General features: G+C 47.6%; 2 protein-coding genes across 10 annotated transcripts in view; one reads left to right on the top strand and one right to left on the bottom strand.

The window, feature by feature from the left end:
* The window catches only part of ephb4a (eph receptor B4a), a 35,421-nt gene extending 22,337 nt beyond the window's left edge, over window positions 1-13,084 (bottom strand). The window contains 7 exon segments of the mRNA XM_077011544.1: window positions 850-1,120; window positions 1,122-1,169; window positions 1,171-1,245; window positions 1,715-1,738; window positions 1,740-1,997; window positions 2,246-2,316; window positions 12,945-13,084. Coding sequence (XP_076867659.1) covers window positions 850-1,120; window positions 1,122-1,169; window positions 1,171-1,245; window positions 1,715-1,738; window positions 1,740-1,997; window positions 2,246-2,316; window positions 12,945-13,023 — 826 coding nt within the window. The 5' untranslated portion in view covers window positions 13,024-13,084.
* Window positions 12,398-20,000, top strand: part of LOC143518784 (uncharacterized) — an 8,729-nt gene continuing 1,126 nt past the window's right edge. The window contains exons 1-4 of one of the 9 annotated variants that reach the window (XR_013132275.1): window positions 12,398-12,526; window positions 17,094-17,151; window positions 19,606-19,693; window positions 19,899-20,000. The exon at window positions 19,899-20,000 is cut by the window's right edge and continues 1,126 nt beyond it. Coding sequence is in view for 2 of the 9 variants with exons in the window: in XM_077011548.1 (XP_076867663.1) it covers window positions 13,141-13,212; window positions 17,094-17,151; window positions 17,684-18,072 (519 nt within the window). In the remaining 7 variants the exon portion in view is untranslated. Of the gene's footprint in view, window positions 12,827-13,076; window positions 13,213-17,093; window positions 17,152-17,683; window positions 18,468-19,475; window positions 19,694-19,898 lie in introns of those variants that run through there. The other 8 variants (XR_013132280.1, XR_013132274.1, XR_013132278.1 and 5 more) reach the window with 8 other exon arrangements.

Raw genomic sequence — 20,000 nt, 5'->3', positions numbered from 1 at the left:
TGTACAAAACAGATATTCCAGATAAAATTCTTCACACCAGATAAGTGTGGGTCTGCTTTTCCTCGCGTGTGTAGGTGAGTGGAGATAGGCGGTGGGTGGAGACAGGTGGGGTCAATTTATATAATATAAAAGATGTGGTTGTACTAAAATTTCTTGACAGTTTAATTTTCCATTTAACTGTAGTCATCAATAAAAGGGTCTGGTTCCAAACCCCTTTCTCGCAAACATTCTCTGTCCTTCTCTTGTACAAAACCATCCATCTCTCCCTCTTTCTTCCTGGTTCTCCTCCATTCAGTTCCCTCATCTCTCTCTTCCCTTTCTTTCCTCTCCTCTCTGGATTTCCCCCTCTCCTCCTCATGTCCCACAGTGCAGTTCGGCCCAGAGCCGTTTGATTAATTCAGGTTTAATTCAGTGTCATGCTAATACGATGCAAATGCGGTACGCGCTGGTCCGGCCCTCTGCTGTCCAGCTCCAATCAATGCGCTTCTGAGCCCGTCTTCATTTGCATTTTAATGTCACTTCTCACTCTGACCACATTTAATTTCAACTTGCCAAAGAGGCCCGATTCGGATCACGGTGGCCCCTCGTACTCGGATGCCGCTGAAAGGTCTTGATTACCTGGATCGGGTTTGTTAGACGAGGGGTGGAACTGAATTCTGAAGGTGCTAAATCTCCAGCACCGGAGCTGGATACCCCTGTATTACATCACCGCTAGCAGCTACACGCTCATACACACGTACTCTGTGCATCCGTCGCTATAGACTCAGAAAGGTACACACACACACACACACACACACACACACACACACACACACACACACACACACAGAAATACAAACACACTCTTACCTTTGCATTCTAGCTCCCCCTGGCTGGCCTCGTACCCCGGCATGCAGGTGCAGGTGGTGCTGGGCTGGTCCACCCATTGGCCGTCCTCTCCGCAGAACATCTTGGGTGGGCGTGGCCTGCGGCCGGGCTGGTCGGCGTACTCCACGCACCGGCCCACGGCCTCCTGCACCAGGGAGCGCGGCACGGTCTCGGGGAAGGCGGAGAGGGAGCGGGTGAGGGCGGGGCACTTCTTGAAGAAGACGCGGACGGAGAGCAGCGCCATGCAGGCAGGCCCCCTGCGCCTGGAAGGCCAGGTAGAAGCCTCGCTTGGTCAGCGGCCCCCAGACGTAACGTCTTCACGTTGAACTTCTTCTCTCCGCCCTTACGGAGTAGGAAGTCTGCTGCTACTGTGTCGACCTGTGGGCGGGAGGGGTGGAGGGGGTGTGGTTACGTCTCTTTAGACGGAGAAGTTAAGCGCAGACTGTCTAATAGGAATGTCTCTCAACTTTTCTCCTATTGGGCAGTCTTGACTTTGGTCTTTGGTTCTTGGGCTAAACACCCCCTGTGTGCGGAGCTCTCTGTAAGCATTTGTGTGAGAGTGTTTATTTACAATGTCTGTGGGCGGTAATGATCAGGTGACCCAGTTCTCTGTATGTGTGTTTATTTTTGGTCTCCCAGTCTGATATCCGTGTGTGTCTCGGGTTTGTGAATCCAGGTGATCTACTTTTGTGTGTGTGTGTGTGTGTGTGTGTGTGTGTGTGTGTGTGTGTGTGTGTGTGTGTGCATGTACGTGTAAATTTTGGGGTATAATTTGTCATCACAGTGTGATACAGCCCTATGAACTCTGGTAAGTTACCTGGGTGGGTGTGTGTGTGTGTGTGTGTACCTTGACGTAAGGGTTCTCCATCCAGGGCGGGGTATGTGGGCGTGGCGTCGTCCGTGTCGCTCTGGTAGTAGAAGAGGTTGAAGGTCTCCTTGCAGGAGCGGTGGTGTGTGCTGCGGGACGAACACTCGATCATGGTGAAGCGCAGCTCCACGTACACCTGCGAGGCATCCCGCCTCTCGATCAGCTTGCTGCGCAGCCAGTGGCTGGACGAGCCTTCCGCCTGGCAGATCTGATAGGTCCGCACGCTGTTGTTCTCCTCGTCCAGGCCACTCACCTCCTCCCACTGACTCACGGTGGGGGCGGGACAAAAATACAGCATTAGCGTCTGATTGGTTGTAGGAAGCATCACTTCACTGCTTTAATAGGGTAAGGGACTGCAATAGGGTAGAGTTCCTGATCATTATTTTAAATATGTAGATTATCTTTTTGTAGAGGATCATATCTGCAAGAATTTTTTATGTCCAAAATTATTTGCAGCATATAAAAGAAAGGCCAGTCCCCCTCTTGGTGGGTGTGTGATCCAAAAAGTACCTCAGGTTTGGTCCGTGAGTAGACTGTCCACTTCAGGTCAGATGTCTCGGTCTTAGTGTTCATTAAAACCTCTGTTAGAAACAAGACACACTAGATTCAGGCTAAATATATCGCTAAAAATAAATGAAGGTTTGATACAGCAGAAACAGAAGAGAACCAAACAGAAACCCACAGCTGAATGAGAGGCTTTATATGAACTACAGAGATCTTTAGTTACACCACTCTGCACAGCCGTGAGTCTTTGACTCTGCACAGCCGTGAGTCTTTCACCAGAGCCATTGAGCATGTGGCCTCTGTTTTCAATGGGGACAGAGTCGGACACAAGAACAAGGGCACAGCTAAATTTACACACACACACACACACACACACACACACACACACACACACACACACACACACACACACACACACACACGCTTGCACACACAAAACACTCACACAAAACGCAGCGCACACAAAAACTTAGATAAACGAACCAGGACTTTAATACATGTGAAGTACTAACTGCATGTTCCCATGTGATAGTGTGTGTGTGTGTGTGTGTATGTGTTTGCATTACCCATTTATTCAGCTCCCAATAGCTATACAGATTTGACAAAACAAATGTTCTCCTGCTGATATTATCTCCAACAAACACCTCCCTCCACTCATACTTGAATGGTTTCTTTTTTTTGCCTCATCTTACTGTTGGTTATTACTTATTGATGTCAGGATTATGTTTTTTAATCAGGCGCAGATTTGGTTGCCCCCCTCTGGGCTTCCCTGCAGCTCCTCTGGCCTGGGGTCCTTCCCACAGAAGGTGTCCTGGTCATGTGACCACCTGAAGCCACCAAGCCAGCAGTCCCAATGTGCCTTCTCTTTGATCTATAAATAAAACACACGCTATCTCGTTCTCTCTTTTCTTCTTGTGCTGTAATTTGTTCTCTGTTCCTCTTTCTCCCTTCTCTCTCTCTCTCTCAATCTCTAGGGAAGAACATCACTCCTTTCCCCCTGTCGTTCCTCGTGCTGGGGTTTTGAGATGCTTGGTGATGGCTCTGCGTGTGTGAATCTGGGTCAAGGCTGCTCTGAAGGAATCTCATCCTATTCCAGACAATATTCAATGCCTGAAAACTTTATTTAAAGCTCAAATGTGTATTTACATGAGAGTGCATTCACACTCTCGCACACTTGCCTTGTCCCTCAGTGTCCTCACCTCCATCTCTCCGTCCTCTACGGCGGTCTCCCATCAAACACTCCTCTCTCCTCTCTCCCTGGTCTCCCCGGATCAGCGCCACCCCTCCTCCATTTTTCTCTGCTCTCTCTCCCAAACATCCTCTCCTCTCAGCCACAGGGATTCGGGTTTCCTTCAGTGTCCGTGTGGCAAGAATTTCCCACATTCCTTATCACCTCCTCTTCCCACATTCCTTATCACCTCCTCTTCCCACTGCTCCCCTCTCCTGTCCGTCCCTGCTGCCTATCCCTCCAGTGTCTCCACTCTCCATTATCTAGCTCTCATTCCTCTATGTTCACTCCTCTCTCTCTCTCTCTCTCTCCACCCCTTCCTCTTTCACTTCGTCTCTTTCTGCGTCTTTCCCATCCTGGTTCTCACTCCCTCGCTTTCCACATCTGTTTTTTTGTGCTCCTCTTCTCACTCCCCTCTCCCTTCCTCTTTCCTTCCCTCTCTCTCTCTCTCTCTCTCCTCTCTCTCTCTCTCACCCCTCCCTTGGCTGTGATGTTGAGAGGCTGCAGAAGGTTGATAACCAGGGTCTAGCTCAAAGACCGAGAGCAAGGGACACCCAGAAGGCAGGAGGGAAGGAGAGATTGAGAAAGAAAAAAAAACGAGTGCAGGAGGGAGATGAGAGGACAAGGGGGTGGTGGAGGGGTTGTGTGTGGGGGGGTGTGTGGTGTGTGGGGGGGTCTATTAGCTCTGGATAAGAGGGCAAAGGAGAGAAAAAATAACCCGAGGACAGAGTGTGTGGAGGGATGAAGGGGGAGGGGTGGAACAGGGGGATCTGATGTTGATTTCTGCCTTAAGTCCATAGGAAAGCTAATGATGACCTCATTTGCATGAAGACGTCTAAACACACACTCTGTCCCTCACAGACACACGTGATGTATGTATATCACTGACCAATGAGAACATAGGAATGTCCATGCTAAACGATGGTGTCATAAGGAAGTCTGGTCTCCATTGTGCAAATAAAGACCAGGTTGAAATCTGTAACATGGTATCAACAGCATCCAGGTAGAAATATATGTCTGGATTTGTGTGTGTGTGTGTGTGTGTGTATGTGTGAGTATGCTTTGGCATGGAGATAATCACCATGGCCTTTGTTCCGTACCGTGCACTATTATTACGTTTTATGGGCCAGAAAAATCATACCTGCTGTGTGTGTGTGTGTGTGTGTGTGTGTGTGCCTACCTACCGCTCTTCGCTCTAGATGTTTATTAGATTCTGAGGTTTACTCCGGGATTATCATCTCCCTGACTAACCACACACATGCTCACTCACACCTGTGTGTCTGTCAGTGATTCATTCACAGTGATGTCATCAGCGTTGGCCGGTGTTTGGAGGCAGGATTAGGCAGGGCCGTCCCCATTTCGCTGCCACATGTCTGGTGTATATACTGAGCACCAGCGTGAACAGCAGGGCGGCGCTTGTGGGCCTACAAACCCCACAGTGCAGGAAAGGCCTCATTTTCTTCAACTGAACTAAGCTGAGAGTTGAATAAGCTTCTCGGGCCTATTGCTACATGCATAGTTTGTCCATCCCTCTTCATATAAGCCCAACCAACGAGACTTTGCGCAGACACACACTCCACACAGAGGGCTGTAGGCGATGAGGAGGTGACCTTGAACTTGATATTGTGTCCTAACTAATTCCAGCATGCACTTGAAGCCTCTTTAATTACAGTCCCTTTATTCACTCTCCCTCGCTCTCTCTCTCTCTCTCTCTCTCTTTCACTCTGTCTGTAATTGGCACTGTCTCTTTTCCTTAATTAAAGTGAGAGCCTAATTGAGGCCCAGTGCTCAGTAGGTCTCGTACAAGGCAGCCATTTTTACCTCAATGAGTAATTAAGAGGAGAGGAGAGAGAGAGAGAGAGGAGAGAGAGAGAGAGAGAGAGAGAGAGAGAGAGAGAGAGAGAAAAGAAAGGGATGCTAGCGGGGTAAACAGGGAAAGTGAGTGAATGAAATAGGTGAAGGAGAAAGAGTGCAGAAGACTGAAGGTGAGAGAAAGGAGGGATTAGAGAGGGAGGAGAAGTGAAGAGTGATGAACTCTGCTGCATTTCACACAATTACTGTGGCGTGACAGCAAACAGCCGACGTCTGTGTCTGCCCCAAGAACGTGTGTGGCTGAGTGTGTGTGTGTGTGTGTGCTCATGGTTATGCAAGGGGATATGTGGTCTCCAAAGAACACCTGTGGCAAAAAATCCCCTCCCGTCAAACTCACACGCACGCACACACCCGCACACACACACGCACGCACACACCCGCACACACACACGCATGCACACACACGCTTTCTGACAGTCCTGACCACTTGTGAGAATGCAAACCAAAAAAGATGCTAAGTCTCACATATTAGCGAATAATTTGTAGGATCTTGTAGTTCTCACGCACGCTCACACACACATTGGTGCACCTAAGTACACACTGAGCATTCCAGTATAAGAGGACATGTCAGCCTGCCTGTCAGAGCCGAGGACACCGATACTGGGCTTTCAAAAGAGGCTCGAGTCTGTTGCTCTCTAAAGACTGAGGTGTAGCGTGCGGAGTGGGGGATGTGTGCTCAGGTGTTGGGCCTAAACTGCCCCAAAGAGGAGCGGGGGGGAGATTGAAATGCAAGGTGCTTCCCTGCCCCGGCCACGCCGGCGTGGGGTGGGGTGTGCAGGATAGGGGTGGTCCGCGGGGCAGAACGGCCCTGAACAGCTCGAGCGTCTTAGCAGATGGTGCGGCGTTAATGGCTATGGTGGAACCTCTCAGAGGTCAGCTGGACGCAAGAGAGCAGGGCAGGGCTTCCTCCTACCCTGAGGGTCCTGCCATGGTGTGGAAAGGAGCTGACATGTGTTTTGCACATCACACATGCACATGGATATGCACACACACACACACACACACACACACACACACACACACACACACACACACACACACACACACACACACACACACACACACACACACAAAAGCATACATACAGGTAGACAGCAGATCCTCACACTAATGAAGCATGAAGACTTCTCTATTGTCTCTCTATTTGCATGTGTTTGTGGGTTTCCCCGAGTGTGTGTGTGTGTATGTGTGCGTGTGTGTGTGACTACAGTCTGTAGACCATCAGAAAATGAGACTGTGTGAGTCACTGATGGAAAGAGGCCTGATGTGTTTGCTCGGAACCGGCCGCAAGACAAGAGGAGCTAGACAGGGAGGGTGAGAGAGAGAGAGAGAGAGAGAGAGAGAGAGAGAACAAGGGAGAGAGGAAGAGAGGGGTGAGAGAGTCATGGATTACTCAAGACTGATGGCTCAGAGTGAGTTTTATTTTCCCTGAGCATGCAGTGGCCTGTTCAAATCCTGAATGTAAGTACACATGCGAGGGAGTGTGTGGTGGAGTGAGCGTGCCAGAGAGTGAGCGTGCGGCTGCGAGAGTGAGTGTGTGTGAGTAAGGGTACACACTTGTTTTGTCTGCTACATACTCTACTGGCTCATTTATGTCTGTCTGAGGCCAGCCGCCATTTCAGCTGTTAGAAGCTCTCTCTGGCCAGGCAGACAGGGCGTGGACGTGAACATATTACATCCTTACAGGACAACACAATGGAACCGGACCTGCAGTTATTATTTTTCAATTGTATGTATACTTCCTGTGCACTATATTAATACGTGTGCAACTGTGTGTACAAAATGCAAACGCATATAGATTATTTCATATTCAGGCAATGAGATAATCTACCTGTGTGGTCTACACACACACACACGTTTGTGAACTTGACTTGCATCTTTTTCTCTGCTTACATACAATGATGAAACCGCAAACAAATTTGAGTAAGACAGAAAGTAGAAACACACACACACACACACACACACACACACACACACACACACACACACACACACAGGGCTATTTGTTGGATTTCAGCACTGTCATACTGTGCACTGCTGGACGTCTGGTGTCTGCTTCTCCCTTTGAAGCTAATTTTCTATAACAGTGACCAGCATCATCCACCATCCCACCATTATCCTCATCACCTCCCCATATGCTGGATCTCACACAGCATCATAAATAACACACACACACACACACACACACACACACACACACAGGCTGACCCTTCATCGTATGCAGCTCCCTACACACTAATAAAAAGACACACGTACACACACATACATACACTCACACAGTCTCTTTCAGCACGTCTCAGTAGGAGGTAGTGCACGTGCTGGTTTGATGGGTGTGTGAATAGAGAGAGCCGACACACAGAGATGCAGCCACACACACACTCGCTTACGTACACACACTCAATAGAGATTCCGGCCGCCATAGCAGAGATCAGTCTCATAATGCTCCCTCTGCATGCTTTTTCTTTCATCCCTTCATTTCATCCCTTCATTTCATCCCTTTCTTCTTCCTGTCCTCCCCCTGCTTTCAGGGAGCTTACACTCTGATCACTGGGTAAGACGACCGTAGCTTAGAGAGTGTGTGAGCATGCATCTGGAGTGAGCGTGTGTGTGTGTGTGTGTGTGTGTGTTTGAGTGCCATTTAAGCAGTGGGAAACTTCAGCCTCGGAGCTTGGCGGCTCGTTTACGTTCCAGTCATGAAAGTCCATTATAAAAACAGACCATCACAGGGTCCATGCAAAACCAAGTTCAAATCACCGCGTGTGTTCACTGTGTGTGTGTACGCGTGTGTAGGGATAAGCCACACATAGTGATTCCCGACTTTCATCAGACGTGTGTGGTGGCGTGTTAAACACCCCCCCCCCCCCCCCCCCCCCCACTACAGACACTCCAACTGTCCTTCGCATTACAGCGGGCTGCCGGTCCAGAAACAGGGCACATCAGACCTATTTTAGCCCTAACAGAACCTAAATTTACTGATACCACGACGATCACTCTGTGACCACCACTAAAACATGAGACTGAAATCAATATTTAGATATATAGCCAAAGAAATGTGTGTGGAGTTGTTTGGTGTTCCAGAACTGTTAAATGTGTTTTAAACTGGTGAATCATTAGGGAGAAACAACACAAGCACACCGCAGTACACACCACTAACATTTTCTCTCCGCAAATTACTATGCTTGTTTTTCTGAAACTGGCTAAGGAACTGGACAACAGCATTTCAGAAGCCTGTGTCAGTTATGTGTTTGTGTCATTTCTGAAGCCTGTGTCAGTTGTGTGTTTGTGTCATTTCAGAAGCCTGTGTCAGTTGTGTGTTTGTGTCATTTCAGAAGCCTGTGTCAGTTGTGTGTTTGTGTCATTTCAGTAGCCTGTGTCAGTTGTGTGTTTGTGTCATTTCAGTAGCCTGTGTCAGTTATGTGTTCGTGTCATTTCAGAAGCCTGTGTCAGTTATGTGTTCATGTCATTTCAGAAGCCTGTGTCAGTTATGTATTCGTGTCATTTGTTAATGGGGCACCACAGTTGTTTACAAACTGTCTCATTATTTTTAATGAAACATGCAGTAGGTCAGTATTTTTTTCTTTTCTAGCAGTACTGACAGCCCCCATGATGCACAGAGAAAACGTCTTGTGCCGTAACTCACAGGAACTATGATGCTGTTTCACAACACTGCCCACCTCAGTGGTAATTAACCATTTAGTAAATGTCTCACTGAAGTAACACACTGTGAACTGGTGAAATCTGAAACTGCAGTAGCCGTCGCCGATCGCAAGGGCTTGTGTGGCACGACCCTGTAATCAAGCTAAAAACAGCCTCTGTTATTACTGCCACTGACTGACAGCTAAGTTCAGACTTTTGTGGGAGAAATAATATGGAGGCACGGTGCAGCGACGTGGTGAATCTTATTGTTCCCAATCAGAGATTCCAATCAAATGCCAATCCAACAGTGGGAGGGGTTCTCCATAATCCCGCCATTCCCAGCCTGAGGAGGGAAAAAACGGAAGCTTCCGGGTACGGCCGCCGCATGAATCGCCCCTTTTCTTCCTTAAGTTCGCTTAAGTGTCAGGAGCGGCTTAGCGAGCCCCTCCTCCTCTCTGAACCTGGTTTCTCCCCCAGTAGGCCGAGATCGAGGGCCCGTCCAAACGGCGGCCGATGCTTTTTGCCGCACACGCGAGGCGAATGTTCCACTGCACACTCGGTCACTTGCTTTTTCCACTTCTTCTCTTCAACTGACACAAACTACTTTGTCAAGAGTCTCTCGATCTCCTCATTATTCCCGCTACCCTCACACCCCCCCAACTCTTTCTGATTGTGCGAGTCTCAGAAGGGTCAGAGGTCTCCTTTTGTCCTAAACTGTGAAGCTCTGAGAGGCATGTAGGAGGATGGAGAGTGGACGATGGAGGAGGAGGAGGAGGAGGAGGAGGAGGAGAAGGAGGAGGGGTGGGGGGATGATGGCGCTGATGTTGCATTTGTCAATGGGACAGAAACACTGATGAATCTGCTGAAGAGAGACTCCGCTCCCCCACCGGCACCTCATCAGAAGGAACGCAGATGCTAGTGACATGGCAGACACACACACGCAAACATGCACGCACGAACACACCTCTGCATGCGCACAAGCCCTGGTAACTCCACAGAGGGTGAGAAGGTGCAGGCCTAAAGATTAGACCAGAGAACTGCTGTTTCAATCTTCAAGGAGTTAATCACAGGATTAAAGAGAGAGAGACAGAGAGAGGGGGAGAGACAGAGAGAGAATGAAGGAGAGTCGGTGAAAGAGACAAAAAAGAAGGAACAAAGTACAGAGGCAGAGAGGGCAAGAGAAAAAGGAGAGAGAAATAGAGAGAGGGAGAGGGAGAGCGAGAGACAGAGAGGGAGAGAGAGAGCAAAGGCTGTTTTAAATGCAAATCCCTGTCTTATAAAAATCGGTTCCATTTAATAGGATTTCTGGGCAGAGATCGGCATTTCCACAGCGGGAGAGGCAAAGGCACCGAGGACACATCAGCTCTACACTGCCACGGCGCCCTACGACAGAGTGAGTGAGGGAGCAAGGGAGAGAAAGAAAGGATAATGACGAAAGAGTGTCTGTCTCATTATCAATGTGCATAAATGTGTCACTGCCGTTTAAGATAAGAGTCTGTGTTTGCCCTGAAAGTTAAAATGTGCCTTTGTCGGGCAGTTTGTGTGTGTGTGTGTCAGTATGTGTGTGTGCGTCTCATTTTCTGCTCTCTCGACACTTGCAATTTCCCAAGTAGAACATTTATGACACCCACAGTTAAAATGCCACTCAAAATGACACGATGAAAGAAAGAGACAGAAAAGAAAGGAAGAGGGGCAAAGAGAGTGAGAGCGGGGAGAAGGAAAGAGGAAAGGAGACAGAGAGTCAAAAAGAGACTAGGAGAGAGAGAAAGAGAGACGACAGAAGCCAAAATGGCTAAGCTCTTAACATGTACACTTGGGGGCAATGGGTTCTGAGAGAAAGAACAACTCAGATTTGGAGCACAGCCTTAACTCACGTGAAAGCCATTGTTATTTCTTCCTTTTTGTCAATACTTTGCCCACAGGGAATTAGAGAGCGGTAAGGTGATCCTGAGGCATCTGGCTTGGGTATAATCCCGGCCCAAGTCTTCAGAGGCAGACCCACAGGCCACAATCCAATCTACCCCCTGCGGCTCCTGTTTTTGACTTCACCAAATTAATCATTACAAAACCTGCCAGGCCCCCCTCTGCCTACAGTACTGAATGGCATCTTGGCACCGCAGGGAATTTAAAGTATTAACCCAAATGAAATGCCAAGATTTAAACCTGAATTAAAAACTATAACCTATGCTGAAACCTTGTTATAAAAATTAATGGCTATTGTTCGCTTAGCCACAACAGCATGACGCCTCTATGGCAAACACAGTGGGGGTTTTTGGCCGGATGAAGTTGTAGACTACCGTATAAGTGGCGATAAAGAGCCACACACGGGTTCGTCCATATGGGCTCATTTGCTTAATGGCGTTTTTGGGTTGCTCGACATTCGGCTCGGTGCTAAAAACAGCACCGCACACTATCCTGTTAACTCCAGCTATCCTGCAGTGGAAACAGAGCCGCTCAAAATGGACGGGACCGGGCCTGGGTCGGGTCACAGCCGCTGTCGTCCGGAACATCCCGGCTTATCGCTTTCTCCTTTGCGCTTAGAGGACTCGTCAGCTAATTACGGGAACAGATCAGTCAATATCTCATTAATTCGACCCACCGGCGCTGTCATGGCCGGTGTTACCGATGTGTGTCTGTCACAGATGCCGCCTAATTGATTACAGATAACGGGGAGCAGGTGTGCCGTGTGGCGCGAGCTTCATCCGAATAATCCCGAATAATCGATCCGGGAAGCATGTGGCCCGCCGGTGCCACACGAAACCGGTGCTGACCGTGACCGATTTTCGTTCCCACCTGAAGGGTCACCGTTATACTCGCATTTTAACGTTTTACACTTGATTTTGTGCCCTACGCGCTGGTCCTGGTTCTCCAGTGTACTTTAATCTCACACATCTCTGAGTAGCCCACCAACTAATGGACAAGTAGCCTCAGTACATACGAGAACCGTGAACTGAAGATAAAAACAATATTTAAGACAATATTTAGTCAGTAACACGTTCCGTGTTAAAACACTGTCGATAAATCATTACATGAATGAAAAGGTAAACTGCACCGTTGTTAAATGAGTGAAACGAGTTGGTTTTTCCAATAAGAGTGTAGTTAGTAACAGTGTTAATAAAAAGAAAGACCAGTGTTTCCCCACTGAGTAACCAACCAGGCCGCTAATCTGATTTGGATACATCATGCGGGTCAGAACCAGAGGTGGCATAAGTTAATAAGGTCGTTCACTGAAGTTAAAGGGGTTAATACCCGTCAAGTCTGCTCACAATCCCGTAAAACCATTATAATGACTTTAATCCCAGTTCAGCGACCGGCGACTGTGGACCGGCTCCCCGCCGCGGCCAGATATAATGTGACAAACATTCATGTACGTTTATGTACCGAGAGTCTAGTTTAATCACTTACTGGTGCCGCACATTCGGTACCAGTGTGCGCCTGTGCAGCACAGATAAGCACCCGGTGAGGCTAACGCAATTCGGAGGGTTTTCCCGTAAATAAAAACGTTTTCTCCACTTTTTATGGACATCTTTCTACCTACGAAGCCAACACCGGTGAGTGGGTCGAACCTCCCGACGATACGCACCACAAACTGCAGTAGCCTGCCACTAAATACCGCATCTTTCATCTGGACCGCTGCTGAGACCGTCCAAACCATCTGGGCGATGTGGAACACGGATATGCACGTATTGTATAGACTGGACCCTGTGCCGTCCGCGTTTGCCATATTGTTACAGGCCTGCAGACCCACACGAATGTAATTCGCATGATTTAAGCACATCCACGAGGAATCAGATGTTCTGTCACCGAAATCGACATCTGAAACAGTGTAGTCTGGAGCAACATCATTTCGTGTAATTGTTATTTCTCTCTCTCTCACACACACACACACACACACACACACACACACACAGCATTGAAGCAAACAGGTAGTTGGGTGTATCAGCCAGGTTAATGGAGTTGAGCCTTTACCTTCCTCTGCCACCGATTTCAGCAGACACTCCAGAAAGACGATCCACAGCGCAGCCACGTTCCCAGATACGAGCTGCATGATGGCGCGAGGGCTCCTGACTACCGATTAACGTGTCCCAAAAAAAAGGAGAACGGAGGGCTGACGTTGAAGTACCGTCAGCTGGGCTGTGTACCCATCGACCGCAGCACTACCCGCATGGGGGGCGCGCGGCACTGCACGCGCAGTCGGCTCGCGGGGGGAGAGAGAGCTCGCGCTGACACAGACCAAGTGAGGAAAACTTTACAGCAAAAAAAAAACAAAAAAATAAGATACTTTGATTTTAGATTAGGACAAGTTTTTTAAATGAAGAGATTACACCTTTTAAAAAGTTGATAAACTTTTCGCGTGACAAGCAATCTGTTCAATCAAGTGCCGTGCTGGTTTTGGTTTATCCGGTTTATTCTTCTTGATTAGAAGATAAAACGTCAAAAAAATCTATTTAACCACTTTTTGAAAGTATCCCATTAGTCGTATTGTCCGGGGTGGTTAGTGATAGAAGAAAACACCGTTTCCTCGACCAGAAGATCCTCTTTGTCCAGGAGTTATCGACTTCAATTATTTTCGAGTTCTTTATTTTTCCCTAGGACCCGAGATTTAAAACCATTCCCCGATCAAACAGGAGCGGATAACTGCTTGTAGAGCATACCTGCTACATTTGCTAAGCCTAAAATCCCACGTTTATCCTCAGCCTATTTTACTCCAAAACTAATATGACTTCCGTCAGTGAAGGTCCTTTGTATGGTTAAGAAAATCCCTAAAACCGGAGAGATGGACGAACGTGATCGTTCGCCAGCGTCGTGATGAAATGTTTATCCGATGATGAATGTGAACAAATCTGTGCTCAGTCCTGCGTCTGAAAGATTATCACTAAAAAAAACATGCATAGGACTCAAGGCAGCACTAATTTCGCAAAATCGGTTGGTGTGCACCATCTACTCGTGCTGGCCGTCCTCTCCGCGACGTGGTTCCACAATGGTCATCCTGAAGGCAAACGCACCAACCACTCCTCTCTCCAAAACCCCGCCTCCTTTCATCCCATTCCCGTACGCCATAGGTCGGCTCACCCTATCAATCAAAAAAGGGCAACCCAAAAATAATGCATTCACTCAACCATTTTATGTTTTCCTTTCAGCAGTCGTTTCCACTCCGACCTACCCAGATATCTGAAAGTTAAGATTCAGTCGCTATGGGATACTGTTTGTATTAGTCTGCGTTTACAGTAGGCCTAATTTATTTGAACAAATGTCTAAAAGCATTTCTTCTTTGAAACTGAGAGGCTTATCAGTCTGGTAACTAGGTGGCCAAATGTTAATGGAAGAGATAAAATGTAGTCAAATATTTGAATTAAACTCCGTTCTCATCGTAGTATATGAACGATACTTCCGCCAAGACATTTGCTGAGTAACTTTTTTCTACAGTAAGCAATTTTCTTTCCACCGCCGGAGTAGGCTAATCTTCTTACGTTTACAAACTTAACCATCTCACAGATCTCTACCAAGAAACCTCAGATAAGCTGTCAAAAAGGTTTCCTTTCCGATACCCGAGGCGAAACCAGACTTGTGAAGAAACAGGCATTGTCATTTCAATTGAAATGAGCCCCAGGAGCGCGAGAGGCGCGTCCAGAGGCGCGTCCCCGCCACACGTGTAGATTGGTGCGGGTTGGGTCTCTCCTCCTGGGGCATCTCAGTGGCCACGGCTCTTCTCATGCTAATTACGCCACTTGTCTCCTCGCTGTAAACCATTAGTTGGAGCAGGAAACGTGAACTTGGAGGGTGTGTAAGAAGGTGAGATCTCTGAGAAAGGGCGCGATTAGACCGGACCTACCGGAGGAGGGGGGGTGTGAGAAGGCGCAATGCCAAAACATGTTAGATTTGACAGGTGAGGTGAAAAGAGCACAATAAACGCCCTTTAGACCGAGAAAACGGCCCACTAGCGATCGAGACTTGCATTCGCAAGCGGGGGAAAAAAGTTTTGTTAGCTACAAACGTTGCTGGTCTCTTTGTCTCTTATGATTTTGATAATTAGGACACATTAAATAAACAAAAATACTAGAAAGGATATAAACGCTTCTGCCAACTAACCTGTTTCAAGTGATCCACGCACTTTTATAGAGGGAATAGCCTACTTAAGTTGGATTAACTGAAGTAATAATCCACTGCTGCATGGGTTTTGAACCACAGGTTCAGCACTGGGATTTCAGTTTATTCCATAGAGTGAAAATATTTCTTGTGTACTTGTCTGAATTATTTAAATACAAGATTGTTTATATCACTTGCAGTCTTTAAATGCATGCATTGGAATAAGTACTGTATAAACGGCTAAACCAACAATCCAACATATATAAGTAGGTTATATAGTGAATGAAGACGCCCCTTTAAGGCCTCGGTATGACATACAAACACTGAATTAAAATCTGGATTAGACGCACATCCAACTGGTAGTAGAATACAGAGTTGAATCACGGATATGTGTGTGTGTGGATGTGTCTGACATGTTCATGATGTGTGTGTGTGTGTGTGTGTGTGTGTGGATGTGTCTGACATGTTCATGATGTGTGTGTTTGTGTGTGTGTATGTTTGGTGACTGTACCCACCTGGCGTGTGAGCATATGTGTCTGAATGTGTGCACCTGGTGTGTGAGAGGATGCTCTGAGCTTCTGGCCCAAAAATGGCTGTGTGTGTGTGTCTGTGTGCGTGTATCTCTCTCTCTCTCTCTCTCTCTCTCTCTCTCTCTCTCTCTCTCTCTCTCTCTCTCTCTCTCTCTCTCTCTCTCTCTCTCTCTCTCTCTCTCTGTGTGTGTGTGTGTGTGTGTGTGTGTGTGTGTGTGTGTGTGTGTGTGTATAAATGGGTCAGAAGGTGTATGTGCTACTAAATCTGTTCAGGATCTGACTGGACCTCATCCCAAACTTGTCTATACACACACACACACACACACACACACACACACACACACACACACACACACACACGTGCACACACATTTTGCTGGTGTTAGTTAATGAGTAATAAGGGCACACACAAACAGTAGATAGATAGATAGATAGATAGATAGATAGATAGATAGATAGATAGATAGATAGATAGATAGATAGATAGATAGATAGATAGATAAATAGACAGATAGATAGATAGATAGATAGATAGATAGATAGATAGATAGATAGTGTAAATAAGTATATAACAATCTATATTTATTATATTATTATGTATATATCTGGTTTTTATTTACAGTTTTGTTTGTTCAGTACTCTGTTCCTTATTATATTAATCTGCAATATTCTCAGATTCTCTAATCTAATCTTTGGCCTTACAATTTATACAATTCATGCTAAGAGTTGAAGTAAATTGTGAGAGAGACACAGAGAGACAAATTCGATTAAACTTTTTTTAAGTGCACAGGCAACAGAAAAAGTGAAAGTGAGAAAGAGAGAGAAAGTTTAAAAGTGGCATTGCCAGAGTGAGTCTGCGCCAGTAGACAGCTGTCACTGCCACTTGCCTTAGTTCTGTGTGGTTATTGTTAGACTGGCCAGACTGACTCATTCACTGTGGCTACTGGACAGATATAATGGCGTTACAGAAGTGTAATAACACGCTGGTTTAATGTGAATTCAAGTCCAAACCCACTCACGATAATAGGCTGGACAAAAGGCCAATTACATCTCTACAATGATCCTCCAGAACTTATGCACTGTCATGATTCTTCCAGAACTGCAGTCAGTATAAGTATATGGGCTGCTCTCTGAGAGGTGTTTGTGTTTGTGTCTGTGCATGGGATTTTGTGAGAGGGATATGTGTGTGTGTGTGTGTGTGTGTGTGTGTGTATGGGCTGTTGTCAGAGGGCTGAGTGTGTGGGGGAGGTGTGAAAAGAGGTGTAATGACAAACGAGTGCAAAGACGGTGAGAAGACTCAAGAGAAGGAGGTGTGAGGGGTGTGTGTGAATGGATGGCTCAGTGGACCAGCACTCATGTGGGGGGGGGGGGGGGGGGCGCACATGGGTGGGTGGGGGTCAGGTCAAAAGAGAACGGCAAAGAAGAACTGCTGTGTTGTCCTCTGTGTGTGTGTGTGTGTGTGCCTTATCATGTGCACATGTACGTATTTCTCTGTGTCTAGGAGGAAGACTGGATATCATATGACAGGATCCAGCCAACCTGCACCATCACACTACCTGGTATGATCCAGTGTTACCTGTGGGTGTGTTGACCACACCTCCTCAGCTCTTTCAGTCACCTGTGGCTACTGTTACCTCTGATCTGTCTCACACACACACACACACACACACACACACACACACACACACACACACACACACCTTTTGTAATAGCAAGAGAATGAAGTGTCTCACGTGAGGTGGTTCTCAGGCTTCTTTATGCCAACCTGCCCCATACACACACACGCACACACGCACACACGCACGTACACACACACACACACACACACACACACACACACACACACACACACACACACACACACACACAGACACACACACACGCACACACACACACAAACACACACACACACACACACACACACACACACACACACGCACGCACGCACGTGTCATCTCTGTCTGAAACCATTTAAATAAAAGTAATAAAAATCTTTTAAGGAAATATGTGAGCTATAACATAGGTGTGTACTAAGTCTCACACCAGTTACTATAGTGGTATCGTAATAATCATTGGCAACTTTGTGAGCAGCACCCGCACAGTGTTCTGGGGGCCCCTGTGTGATGCTTGAGCCCCCCACCTGCGCAGATGGGTCATGTCCAGGTGGTGTGGCCCCCCAACCCCCGCCGTGCGGGGCCCTGCTGTATGGTTTGGCCTGGTCCCATCTACTCGTACTGCAGCCCAGGAAACGATCCCTGCAGCGGGGGAGGAGGAAGAGGAGGAGGAAGAGGCTCGGCACGGCCACGCCGGCGAGTCCCGGAACCGGGGACGTTTCCACACTGCTGCTCTCACACGTGTCTCTGCGATGCCTCGTCGCCCCTAAACCCAAATGCCACTGCGAGCGAAACACCAGCAAACACCCAAGCAGACGAACAACTGAAGGAGCTGAAGAAGGCAAACGTCACCGGGCTCAGGGCTGAAATATGTGGGAGGAAATTTAATAAAGAAATAGTTTGATAAACTTACACTTTTAGGATTTGGGCTATTTGTTAGGTGAGCTGGGACAAACGCACCATAAAACTTATGCCCCACCAGGCCCGTTTTAATTGGGGATATTTGAATGGAGATAACGTTGCCATGCTCTGTTGCCATGGTGATCAGGCAGCTCGGAGAGGTGTAGAGGGGAGAGGAGGGTGTGCGTGTGTGTGTGTGTGTGTATGTGTGTGTGTGTGTGTGACTGTGCTCGTGTGTGCTAGCGTGTGTGAGAGAGCGAGAGAGAGTGAGAGAGAGATAAGTAGAAGCTAGAATAAGTTGTGTTCTGAAATGCCCAGATTTGTAATGGGAGAGGGAAGGAGAGAGAGAGAAAGGAGGGATAGAGGCCGTGAGGGAGAGAAGGGGAGGAAATAGCGGGTGGTGTTAAGGTGGAGGGGGAGGAGGGGGGTTCTGGGACACACACAGACACATCTTTCTTTTCCTCCATCACCAGCACTCAGACAGCAGGCCAGTGTGAGTGCAGACCAGGCTGGGCTGTGAAGAGAGACAGCTCAGGGTTTCATTCAGGAGCCTCGTGCTCTCTCTCTCTCCCTCTCTCTCTCCCTCTCTCTCTCCCGTACCCTCGCCCCACGTCTCTCTCTCTCTCTGTCTGTCTCTACCCCCGCTCGTGCCGTCTGTGGAGCTGACCCCATTCTGCTACCACTCCAAGCTGGTGAGATAAAAAGGCAATTTGAAGTCGGAATTGTATGAATAGTTAAAGCGCCTTTTAGTCCGTGAGCTAGAGCTGAGACACAGAGACACATGTAGCTATGAAAGTGAGAACGTGTCTCCATTTCAGTCCTAAGCTTGTTATGCAGAGGACAAACAGAACAAAAAGAGACAACATAAGACCTGACAGAGAGGCACACGCAAATACATCCGTGCGCACACACACCTCTAAATGTAGACTGGTGACATCAGTCAGGAGGCCAAAGGAGCAGTCACTTCCCACACAAACACACACACACACACACAAACACACACACACACACACACACACACACGTCTGCCTCCCCATACTCCCAACGCCTGACCCACTTCCTCCTTCACACAATGAGAAGATGACCCAATCAGAGGGCACAGCTACTGTGTGTGTGTGTGTGTGTGTGTGTGTGTGTGTGTGTGTGTGTGTGTGTGTGTGTGTGTGTGTTAAATCCACACTAGCCTCTCAACAACAAGTGTAAATGTCTGCTGTTCTCCCACATGATCTGCGAGTCTTGTTTGTGAGTTTATTAGAATGGTAATGAGTGCCGGCCCACACAGCTCTTCTCAGGACGCGTCTGACAAACAGCCCTTCCTGTTTCTCCTTGACCTCTTTTTCAATCTCTCCTTTCCCCTCTTATTCTCTCAGTATCTCTCAACCTATTCCCTTGTCTTTCTCCCTCATCCCCAATTTCTCCCATACCTCATTCTCTCTCTCTCTCTCTCTCTCTCTCTCTCTCTCTCTCTCTCTCTCTATCCCTCTCCCTCTCAAAAAAAAGAGTGTTTTCAGCTGAAGGGCCTGACCAAATGCAAGCTGACAACCATGGCAGATCCTTAAAGCAAGTTTCAGTTTCCGCACATCCTCAGGTAAGACTCAATTACCTCTCTCGCACCTACACACACAAACACTCACAAACACACACACACACACACACACACACACACACACACACACACACACACACACCTGTCTATCACACCTCTGCTGGGTTAATTCATTATTATTACACTTTTTAAATGCCTATACTCTTCAGAGTGATTCCTTGTATGCTTCCTCTGTGTGTAATTTTAGCATGGTGGTGTATCAGCTGGTTGGGCCGGGTTCTCTCCCACTCTCTCTCAGCCCGGTGGGTTTATCTTCACATCTGTCAACACATGCTGGCCAGAGAGGGGT

This window comes from Brachyhypopomus gauderio, chromosome 7, assembly GCF_052324685.1.
Source record: "Brachyhypopomus gauderio isolate BG-103 chromosome 7, BGAUD_0.2, whole genome shotgun sequence".
NCBI classification, from domain to species: domain Eukaryota; kingdom Metazoa; phylum Chordata; class Actinopteri; order Gymnotiformes; family Hypopomidae; genus Brachyhypopomus; species Brachyhypopomus gauderio.
Note: the sequence above shows the minus strand (reverse complement) of the source record. Positions and strands in the feature narration are given on the sequence as shown.